Raw genomic sequence first — 11,829 nt, 5'->3', positions numbered from 1 at the left:
TTCCCTAACCCCTTCCTGAGCAGTTCTACTCTGGGCACCGATCTCCTCACATTCCATATAGGTTACTGCACCTGGTATGGACGCACGCACGGCATTTAGCAGGGTACGAGCAACAGGATGCGCACGAGTTCCTCATTGCTGCATTAGATGTGCTACATCGGCACTGCAAAGGTGAGGCTTTTTCTTTGACACCTCCAGGAACGCTTTTCAAAGGGGATGAATCATTGTCACATGCTACAGGTCACATGCTGCTGCCTGATACTGAATCAGACCTTCGATCCCTCGAGATCACTGTTGTTTACTCAGACTGGCAGCGGCTCTCCCAGGTCTCATGCTGAGGTCTTTCACATCACTTCTTGCCTGGAGGTGCCAGGGATTGAACCGGGGACCTTCTGCTAGAGGCTCTTGCCCTGAGCCACAGATCAGTGGGACCATTAATTGAGTAATCAGAGTGATACCATCCCTTTTTCTCCTCTTCTTTGTATCTGAAGTATTTTCCTGCTGCACTGTTTGTTTTCAGAGTGTGTTAATTAAAGTTATCCGTTTCCCAGGTGAAGTGATTTAAAGCCACTTTATACCTAGTCAGATGATTGATGGCTGGGGGCCTTTTCCGTACAGCTGTCAGTATGGCATGGCTGTGCTGATCGGGCAGCCTCCTCCCCAAAGTCATTTTTGATAGAAGCATGAATACCTTATTGAACTGAAAGGAAGACACCGTCCCCAAAAATGTTACACGCATTTTTTAAATTATTATTATTACTGTCCATTCTTCTAACTTGTATGCAAACTGTTGTACATATTATATTCCATGTCAAAAATGAAGTCAAATGAGGAGGAAGTTCTTGTATTTTATTGTAATGAAATACGGAAAACAGTTAGGCCAAAGGACCCATCAAAACTGACTGCTTTCTTCTCAGCATAATCAGGAAACATGCCTCAATTAATAGGAAAACAATTAGACCAAGTAGTTAACCAAAAATTGACAACTTTCTTCTTTTTCTTCTTCATCTTCTTCTTGAGCATATTCTGAACATATTCAGGAAATACATGATATTTTATACATGGATTGACATCATCAAGAAAACAATATTCAAACAGCATAATTGGTTACAAAAGACAGTGGTAATTTGAGTAATAATCCTCTGATTGGCCAGATATAAAGAAACATATTTCTATGTCAAACTAAGTGTTTACTTAACCTAACCTAAATGATAATGGGCAAAGATTCTTCATAGCAGACTAAAATCTTATCTGACCCAGACATTGAAAGCTTTGCCCTAAGAACTACAGAATCACGAACTTTGTACCTATTATGTTGTCTGCTAGCAATATCAGACCTACAAGAGGAAAGCCTTCTATATAACAGGCCTTTCTAACATCCTAATAAAATATTACTTAAAGAACAAATCTATAAAAACCAGAGAAATATGAAGAAGGAAAAACATATATAAAAATCTTTATATTCCCATTCATACTACAAAATCTAAGACAACCCCTCCTTTTTTTACTTTGGGTAAATACAGTATCACAAATCTCTGCTGGTCCTAACCAGCAATTGTAACCCTGGAAACATGAGCATCTAGAGCTTTCAAGGCTCTTCAGCCTTGAATGGGTGAAGCCATTCGGTCTTTCTGTCTAAGTGGAAAGGAATGCTATAGAGCACATATGAAGGGGAATTGCTACTGCATCTTCCCTAAACTACAGCAGCAAGCTTTTAAAGTGGCTGAAAGAAAGAATTAGTAGGCACATAGATGAACAAAACCTACTGAGGCAGACTCAGCATGGGTTCTGTAAGGGAATATCTTGTCTCACTACCCTGTTAGTGTTCTTTGAGGGGGTGAACAAACATGTGGACAAGGGGGATCCAATAGATATTGTTTACCTTGACTTCCGGAAAGCTTTTGATAAAGTTCCTCATCAAAGGCTCCTAAGTAAGCTCAAAAATCATGGGATAAAAGGACAAGTCCTTTTATGGATGAAAAACTGGCTAATTAATAGAAAATAGAAACTGAGTATAAATGGGCAATTTTCTCAGTGGAGGGTGGTAAGCAGTGGGGTACCGCAGGGATCAGTACTTGGTCCACCGCTTTTTAACTTGTTCATTAATGATTTGGAGTTGGGAGTAAGCAATGAAGTGGCTAAATTTGCGGATGATACAAAGTTGTTCAGGGTGGTGAAAACCAGTGAGGATTGTGAGGCACTCCAAAGGGATCTGTCAAGGATGGGCAAGTGGGCGTCAACATGGCAAATGGGGTTCAATGTGGCCAAGTGCAAGGTGATGCACATTGGAGCCAAAAATCCTAAATATAAATACACGTTGATGGGGTCTGAACTGGCAGAGACTGATCAAGAGAGAGATCTTGGAGTTGTAGTAGATAACTCACTGAAAATGTCGAGACAGTGTGTGACTGCAATAAAGAAGGCCAATGCTATGCTGGGGATTATTAGGAAGGGTATTGTAAACAGATCAGCCAATATCATAATGCCCCTATATAAATCAATGGTGCGACCTCATTTGGAATACTGTGTGCAGTTCTGGTCACCACACCTTAAAAAGGATATTATAGCTTTGGAAAAAGTGCAGAAAAGGGCAACTCGAATGATAAAAGGATTGGAACACTTTCCCTATGAGGAAAGGTTAAAGCGCTTAGGGCTCTTTCGCTTGGAGAAACGATAACTGAGGGGAGATATGATTGAGGTTTATAAGATTATGCATGGGAAAGAGCAGGTAGAGAAAGAGGTACTTTTCTCCCTTTCTCACAATACAAGAACTCGTGGGCACTCAATGAAATTGCTGAGCAGTCGGTTAGAACGGATAAAAGGAAGTACTTCTTCACCCAAAGAGTGATTAACACATGGAATTCACTGCCACAGGAGGTGGCGGCGGCTACAAGCATGGACGGCTTCAAAAGGGAATTAGATAAGCATATGGAGCAGAGGTCCATCAGTGGCTATTAGCCACAAGGTATAGATAGGGGCTCTGGGGCAAGTGATGCTCTGTCTTCTTGGTGCTGGGGGGGGGGTCAACAGTGGGAGGGCTTCTAATGTCCTGGCCCCACTGGTGGACCTCCTGATGGCACCTGGTATTTCTGGCCACTGTGTGACACAGAGTGTTGGACTGGATGGGCCTTTGGCCTGATCCAACATTGGCGTCTCTTATGTTCTTATGTTCCTAAAGCAGCATATTTCTCCCCCCCCCCCCCATACAGACACACACACACCGGCATCACACACAACCACTGGAAGTTCTCTTTCAGCTGCACAGTACACCCATTGTATTCCCACGACATCCTTGCCTGTCGACAAGGTCCAAGGAGATGGTCATTTCGTTCCCCCTCCTTTCCAACCCAGATGCCACAGGAGAGCCCTAGTGAGCAGGATAGTGCCTTCTTGTGCTTGCTGCAAATGAGCATATGGAAGAACAGTCTTTTGAGAGACACCTCCCCCCACCCAACTGCACCTAATTGACTTGGGTAATTGAAAAGGGAGTAATGTTATCTTCCCATGGGCAGAAAGGGCTGCCCGTTGCAAGTCTCCATCAGGGATGTGACACAATGTCAGAACACAAAAAAAGGGGGGGGAATAAATGTAGATTTTTAAGATGCGGTAAATAATCTTTATGAAAGAAGGGACATCAAAGTGGGTACGGTGATACTTGTGGCCCTGTTTCTGCATCTCCACAGCCAAAGCAGCACTGTTAGCGTCTGCCTGGCTTCTTGTAAGGAAACAGAGAGCCCATTGTGTGCGACTGAGAATTCACCAAACTCACGTCTTGCACAGGCTCAAGTTTTAAATCCTTTTGCTCTGTAACAAAATAGTTCACCAGGGAAAGTCAGGCAGCTCTATTGAACAGTCAGTACTTGAAATAGGGCAGGCTAAGGTCTTGTCTCGTGCAATTGAGTATGGCCTTTTTAAAAACAGTCTTTTTTTATTAACAGTTTTTTATTAATATGAAGGAAAAACAAGAGATAGTGACAGTTCATAAAACAATTTCCAATACAATTAGAATAAGAGACAACAAACTGGTACAAAGATGTGTAAACATTGTACATAATTAGAGAATAAAGCTTAACATTGAAAAGGATCTACTACTACTATTACAATTAGATAGTAAAGTAAGATACCTGTTCATACAACCAATTGACTGTTGAAAGTAGCACTTAAAATAAGAGTGTGATAACAAGTCTTTTTAGGGGTAAAGAGAAAATTTAGCTGTGAACCTTAACAACTGTTTGCTGATCAAACAGGAAAATTCTAGCTTGAGGTTTAATAAATTCTAGCTTGAGGTTTAATAACACAAACCTGAGAACATACATGTAACTTACTCGTCTTCATTTTGAATGGATTAGATCCATTGAATATCATTTTTCCAGGAAGGTGAAATGAATAAAAACAGTCTTATAAGCTGGACTTAGAATTTAGCCTCTCTCCACCCCCATGGTAGGTGGAAAGTTAAGTATATATAAAACACATGGGGAAAAAAAATTTAGAAGTGGTAACTCTCTTCTTCACATGGGCTTAATTCCTCCCACTGCAAGCGGCCTGATATCAGTCTTTCGCAGATCTTAAATTTTAAAAAGTGTTCCACAGTGCAGGCAGGTCCTGGAGAAGTTCAGTGCCACTAGCAGCCTCTGATTTAGGATTTGGGGTTTCTTAGAAGACATGGAGACTGTTTTAGTAGGACATGTCTGGATATATTTGATGGTCAGAAGATGGTTGAATGTATAGTAGTTACAACTGTATACACATATAGAGATTTTTAATGAAGCTTGAATGCAGTGGCACCTTTAAGTCCAATGAAGTTTTATTCTGAGTTTGAGCTTTCCTGTACACACAGATGTCTTCAGATCTGAAGAAATATACATGCACACGAAAGCTTATACCCAGAATAAAACCTTGTTGGTCTTAAAGATGCCCACTGGACTCAAACTTAGTTCTGCTGCTTCAGACCAACACAGCTTACCCACCTGCTTCACCAGTTTGGTGTAGTGGTTAGGAGTGCGGACTGTAATCTGGGAGAACCGGGGTTTGATTCCCCACTCCTCCTCCACATGCAGCCAGCTGGGTGACCTTGGGTCAGTTACAGTTCTCTCAGAGCTGTTCTCAAGAGCAATTCTCTCAGAGCTCTCTCAGCCCCACCTACTTCACAGGGTCTGTGTTGCAAGGAGAGGAAGGGAAGGAGATTGTAAGCAGCTCTGAGACTCCTACTGAAGGGCAGGGTATAAATCCAGTCTCCTCTTCTCTCTCCTTCTTCTTCTGTTTTGGGGGTGGGAGATATATTGTGGCAGACATTATTTGCCATTAAGGCTAACCAGTTGCCCTGTTTTACTTGGGCTGTTAAGCAGTTTCAAGCCATGGTTAGAGACCCTGGTTAACTTTCACCACTATCATTCAGGGTTAACATGACTTCTGTTAAGACCAGATACAGTTTGGGGGAGGGGGCTCTTGGGCCGAGGCCTACTGCTGCATAAGCGGTTGGCAGCTGAGGCCAGGAGCATCGGGTGTGTGAGTGGCCGCTTATTAACACAGGAAGCCCCGCTCAGCAGCAGTCTGGAGCCGCACAGGGTCCTGTACTGCCCATTGCCCATTGTAAGATTGCAGCAGCTAAATTAGTGGGTGTACAGGGTTTTTTGGGGGGGGGGGGGGGGGGAATTAGCGGGAAAATTGGCCAGGAGTGCCTTTTGCCAGTTAGCCAACGGTGTCCTTTCCTGGGCAGAAAAGATCTGGCCACTGTGGTGCATGCCTTGGTTACATCTAGATTAGATTACTGCAGGGCTCCCTAGGTGGGGCTGCTCTTGAGAAGGGTTCAGAGGCTTCAGTTGGTATAGGATACTGCAGCCAGGATGTTGAATGGAGTGGGTCGTAGGACCGTATCACTCTACCCTTAGTCCATCTCCCGTGGCTCCCTGTCTGCTCCCAAGCACAAACCCCTGAGTAATGTTTTGAAAACAACTCCCTGCCCCACACCACACACAGCACAGGCTCAGCCAGAGTAGATTTTAGAACTGTAAATTCTTCACGCTTTTGGTAAGAATCAGGGGGCCACCGTTGTGTTTCTGCCAACAATCCTCGCTTGTCATACCATTGCACAGGATCGTGTGGTTGTCCTGTGCCCAATTGCAGGCTTTCTCCGTCGTTGCCCCAACACTCTGGGAAGGAGTATGTCAGAATTTAAGGGTGTGGCCTCTTCTGCTAAACAGAAGGCTTTTGTTAGTTGCTGCCATATGTCCATGTGGATGAATGTGGCATTGGGCTCGCCTGTTGCTTTTACCTTGGCACGCAACTTCCTGTGTTGTGTTACAACAAGATGTATTTGGTACTTTATTTTGTATCCTGTCTACGTACATCTTATCCCTCCCCAGGTCCCTTCTTAGGAAAAGGTGAGGTACAAATATTTCAGATAAAATAAATCCACTCTCATGCTTTTGACTTCAGTGCAGCTAAAGCGATAACATTGAAAGCAACTTTATCATAGAATCATAGAATGTTAGAGTTGGAAGGGACCTTGCAGGTCATCTAGTCCAACCCCCTGCACTCTGCAGGAGCATAGCCGAAAGATAGCCCTACAACATACCCAAAAAAATGGTCGTCCAGCCTCTGCTTGAAAACGTCCAGCGAAGGAGCATCCCCCCCCTCCCGAGCCAGTCTGTTCCACTGCTCAACCACTCTTACAGTTAGGAAGTTTCTCCTGATATTTAGCTGGTAACAACTTCCTTGTAATTTCTACCCATTAGATCTAGTCTTGTAATCTAGAGCAAGAGAGAATAGATCTCATTTGGTCTTTTGTATTCCAGCGTGGTGTAGTGGTTAAGAGTGGCAGATTCTAATCTGGAGAACCAGGTTTGATCCCCCGCTTCTCCTCCACATGAAGCCTGCTGGGTGGCCTTGGGCCAGTCACAGTTCTCTCGGAACACTCTCAACCTCACCTACCTCGCAGGGTGTCTGTTGTGGGGAGAGGAAGGGAAGGAGGTTGTAAGCCACTCTGAGATGCCTTCAGGTAGAGAAAAGCAGGGTTATAAAAACCAGCTCTTCTTCCTGCGTGCATTTTTCCTCCTTACTCCCTGGTTTTCTTATACATGCCATACCTCTAAGATACAGAATGACCTAGTTCTTGATGGTGTTTTGCAGTGTACAAAGGAGGTCCTTTGCACACACCTGCACATGTACGTTAGGAGGGCTTTGAAACCCAGTCCTGCTCATTTTCCTGTTCTTCAGGTGACGATAATGGGAAGAAAGCCAACAACCCCAACCACTGTAACTGCATCATAGACCAAATCTTCACAGGTGGACTTCAGTCTGACGTCACTTGCCAGGTCTGCCAGTAAGTATTTAGCAATTTAACTCAATTCTGATCAAAATACAGAATGAATCTCTTGAGGTTGCCATCAAAGTATTTCCTTGTACTTTTTATATCCTCCCCATGGAAATAGAGACAGTTTTAATGGCTGCCTCAATTACATTTCCATTTGAGGTGTAGCACTCCAGCGGAGACTTGGCTTTGCAGCATTTTCTGGAGCTAGACAGGAAGAGGTCTGGTCTCCAGGGGGAGAAAGTCACATTTGTAAGGATCCCCCATGTCAAAAAATGCTTTGCAAAAAAACACACAACTCCATGTCAGGGAGCAAGGTTGTAGCTTTCCCCTTCACAAGCTGTGCTAGTTGTACAGTTACAGGGAATTATTAATGGAGCCAAAGTGTGAAAACTGAAATGTCATGCTTTCCCTCCATTAGGGAAAGCAGAACAGTCTGCCACCTCAGTTGTGGTCCACATACAGAGCAGACCTGAGCTGGCCAGAAACCAAAGAATTTTTCTGTGCAAACAGAGAAGGGTGACCACAAGATGCGAGGCTGTCCCACTGGCAGCCCATTCCCTCTCCAACACTCAGTCTTCTCCATTGCAGCTGGTGAAGGGGGCTTTGACTCTCAAAAGCTTATGTCCTGGAAACCTTAATGGTCTTTAAGGATGTTCCTGGGCTTGAATCATGCTCTTCTCCATTGCAGACGTGCCGTTTCCAAGAGAGGTCTCTGCCTTAACAGCCTGTATTGACAACTGTGCTTAGCCAGCCATCCCTGAACAAGATTTTAGATGGTGCTTCCCTGTCACTTCAGCACTAAAGACTGGAGTGGTGTGGTGGGTGCAAGTGTTGGACAAAGATCTGGGAAACCCCAGTCAGAACCCTCACTCTGCCATGGAAGCTGGCGGGGTAACCTTGGGCCAGTCACGCACTCTCAGCCTAACCTACCTCTCAGGGTTGCTGTGAGGATAAAATGGAGGAGAGGAGAAAAGCGTAAGCCGCTTTGGGTTCCCACTGGGGAGAAAGGTGGGGTATAAATTAGGAAATAAATACATATGAATGAATTATGTTTATTTGCAGTCAAAGACCATTTATCAAAATAATACATGTTTGCTAAATACAAGCAGATTAGCTTTCAGCTCTAAAAATAAACATATAACCTCAAAATCATTAAAATGTTAAAAGGAGAAAAGTTTAACAGTCCATTATATCAAAATAATTATGAGATGTTTAAAACTAAACTACTTATGAGTCAGGCAAAAGGTAAATGAGGATTCTACTTGATCGGCTTCTTATTGTGAAATTTTACCAGTTGCAAGCAGAATTTTGCTATTTGTCTGGAGAGCTGCTATCAAAAGTCTCTCTAGATAAGCACTATCCGCATCAAGTGCTGGTCTATCTAAGGGGGGGGGGGCAATATGCTTATCCCTATAAACCTGACAGCGAAAGAACAAGTGGAACATCAACTTCACTTCTCCCATAGAGCATGGGTAGCCCCTGTCTTCAGAAATAAATACATAAATAAATGCAGACCATTCCCGTTCTTTGTGCAGGCTAGAAATATATTTGTTCCCAGAACTCTGAAGGATGCTGTGCAACTGGAAAACGTCAGGCAGATTCACACCTGATGTGCATGCGATTGCTGTAGTTTCCCATAAGTTCTGAACTGGGCTTGCTAAATATAGCTGTCCTGACTGAAGTGCTTTCTGTAGTCTTGGCACTCTCTAGAGAGGGAAGTACCAGCTTTTTTCCCAAGTAAACACAGTGTAAAAGAAGGGGTGTTCCCCACATTTGTTTTTCACGAGATGGAAAAAGTCACTACCAGGAGATTTTTCCTTCCCACTTTTCACCTAGTGGAGTTGTCTTGCAAAAGCAAGTTCCTCTGGTAAGATTACATGACGTACATCAGAACAGAATCCCTCACATATTCCTTTAAGTCAGATCAGTTGCCTTGTCGATTAGTGGATAACCTCGGCTTTCTGTTTTCTTCCTAGCGGTGTTTCCACGACGATAGACCCGTTCTGGGACATCAGTTTGGACTTGCCAGGTTCCTCTACCCCGTTTTGGCCTCTGAGCCCAGGCAGCGATGGTAGCGTCGTGAACGGGGAGAGCCACATGTCAGGAACCACCACCCTCACAGACTGCTTGCGAAGGTACAAACCGTGGCAGGCAGCATTTATGCACGGAGAAAATCTTTAACTTCCCTCCTGTCCACAGACGAGTAGTTTTTAACAGGCAAATGGCCAAGGAAGAAAACAGCACCTCAACTGCACTGTTAACTGCTGAATCATCTTGCAGAGCCATTTGGTTCGCTTGCGGGAGGAAAAAGAGAGAGAGACCAGCGCAAAATAAAAGCTGTGTAGCCTAAACAAAAGCTGGTAGATGCTCGAGAGAAGCAGCCCCACCTGCTGACCCTTTGGCTAGTATTTCATGGATAGGATTCAACACAGTATTCAACACCCAATGCTAAGTTTATGCATCGTAGATTTTTTGTTTACCACAATATGCTTCCTTCTTTGGATGATTAGCTGAGATCCCCGAGGCCTTGGAGCTTGCTCTTCCTCATTTCCAAGCATTCTTTGTTTCTGTTGTAATGACTACACACAGTGTCATAGTTTGGTAGAAAGTAGCGACTTCTTTTTAAGCCCTCCTACTCTCTCCCACTTCTTATCTCTTAACTCAAGTACAGAAGCTCTTCTTGACCCAACTCTTCAGCTCCAGGTCAAGTAACTCTTTCGAGGTACCTCTGCAGTCTCTGGGATACCTCTGTAGAAATGAGGTCTCGATGAATCTAATATAGAGTTACGTTCTAAGCTGATGGCTTAGCGAACCGATTTCAAAACGGCACCCTGGTGGTATGGAAGGGGCCACTGCTCTTGGCCCTCCTGCACTGTGGTTTCACTAACGTATGATGTGCATGTGTGAAGACATTTCTGAACATGGGATCTTCGATGTGGTCTCTGTGCTTCACACCCATGGGATACAGTGTGCATCCGCTGGATTGATCGGCATTGTAGCAAGCTCAACGAATTTTCGCACCCAGACCTCGGGCATGCGCGGGAACCCCACCACGCATGCCCAGAGGGGTGGACACGGACATCCTGCCAGTTCCTTTCTTTCCGCCGCACTGGAAGCACCTTCCTTTCGTCAGTCTGATCGGTAACTTTTTTTCTCCTCAGAGCTCTTCGGTTTTCTCCTCAGTTTTTCTTTATTTTTTGCTTCTAACTTTGTTCTTTTTCTTCAAAAAAAAAAGAATTTTGTTTAGTTTCGGGGGGGGGGGTTCGTTTACCTCACTCTGGCCTTCAGGCTCCCCCCCCACACCTCTTCTTCTTCTCCGTTTTGCTTATTTTATGAAGAAGAAGTGGGGCTTTTTCAAGCGTTGCAGGGATTGTGGCAGTAAGCTCGCTCCACCTGACGGCCACACCCCCTGCATTTTTTGTCTTGGCGAAACACACCGACCAGCGTCCTGTCGACACTGCGCCAAGTTTTCCAATCAAACTAGAAAAAACTGAGCGGCGCAACTCCAAGTAGCGTTACTAGAGTCAGCGCTAAACCCCGTTTCAGTGGGCCAGTAAGACCATCAACATCGACGGCTCCGGTTTCGAAGCCCTTGTCCAACATCGTTCAGTCGACATCGAAGCGTTCAGCACCGACGGCACAGTCTTCGGCATCAATGCCCGTGAAAAGGAAACAGAAGACGGGTAAAGAGCACAAGTCGGCCAAAAAGGGCTCCTCTAAGGCCCTAAAGGCGGCGAAGTCTGGGAATGTAGCGGGTACTGCACCGGGTAATGCCCGTAACGTGCCCCCCGCTCCAATGGCATTATCGGCAGCAGAGGCTCCCATCACTCCACCTATACTGACCATCCAGCTACTGGATTCTCCCATACACCAGCTAGACCATGACACTCTGGTCGATATGTGTCCTTTCTCCAACATCGATAATGTTGAGATCCTCAGTTGTCCCCTGGGCATGGATCGCTCTCTCTCTGCTCAGTCATCGACATCGATGGTCTCGTAGTGCCATGCCGATATCGATGCGGCTCCGCGTCGACAGATCCTAAAAGCACTCAATGCCATCCTCCCCATCTGTTCACTGAGGATCGGCCCTTCGATATCGATGATCGGGCTAATAGGGGCCGCGCACACAGACGAGATCCTACACTGTCTCCCAGACGCTCCCGCTCTAGGAGTAGATCCCCACGAGTCTTCCTGCCCCCCCACCTCCTCCTCTCTCCTGGGATCACCGCCAACTGCATCCATGCCGTGGTTGACTCCAGCAGGTTACTGTGATTGGGATCGTTACTCTACCCACAGATCACAGTTACCCTATAGATCGAGGCCTTCGGCATCTCTCTCCCGTCCACCAGATCATCCATCTGATGACCCTCCTCAACATCGACCGGATCAATATCGTTCTCCCAGTCCCCCTATTCCATCGTCAACAGATCCAACCAGTCAGGTGAAGACCACTCCGGTACAATTGCCAGAGCCCGAGTCCTCTGAATCTGTGGATGAGGATTCTGATACAGGGGCTT

General features: G+C 45.2%; 1 protein-coding gene across 2 annotated transcripts in view; it reads left to right on the top strand.

The window, feature by feature from the left end:
- The window catches only part of USP22 (ubiquitin specific peptidase 22), a 166,746-nt gene that overhangs the window by 121,311 nt on the left and 33,606 nt on the right, over positions 1-11,829 (top strand). For both annotated transcript variants that reach the window (XM_015423233.1, XM_015423231.1), the window contains 3 exons: positions 24-171; positions 7,216-7,321; positions 9,289-9,447. In XM_015423233.1, coding sequence (XP_015278719.1) covers positions 24-171; positions 7,216-7,321; positions 9,289-9,447 — 413 coding nt within the window. The remainder of the gene's footprint in view (positions 1-23; positions 172-7,215; positions 7,322-9,288; positions 9,448-11,829) is intronic.

This window comes from Gekko japonicus, unplaced genomic scaffold (assembly GCF_001447785.1).
Source record: "Gekko japonicus isolate JY-2015 unplaced genomic scaffold, Gekko_japonicus_V1.1 scaffold869, whole genome shotgun sequence".
NCBI lineage: Eukaryota > Metazoa > Chordata > Lepidosauria > Squamata > Gekkonidae > Gekko > Gekko japonicus.
The sequence above is the reverse complement of the archived record's forward strand: the minus strand, read 5'-3'. Positions and strand labels throughout refer to the sequence as shown.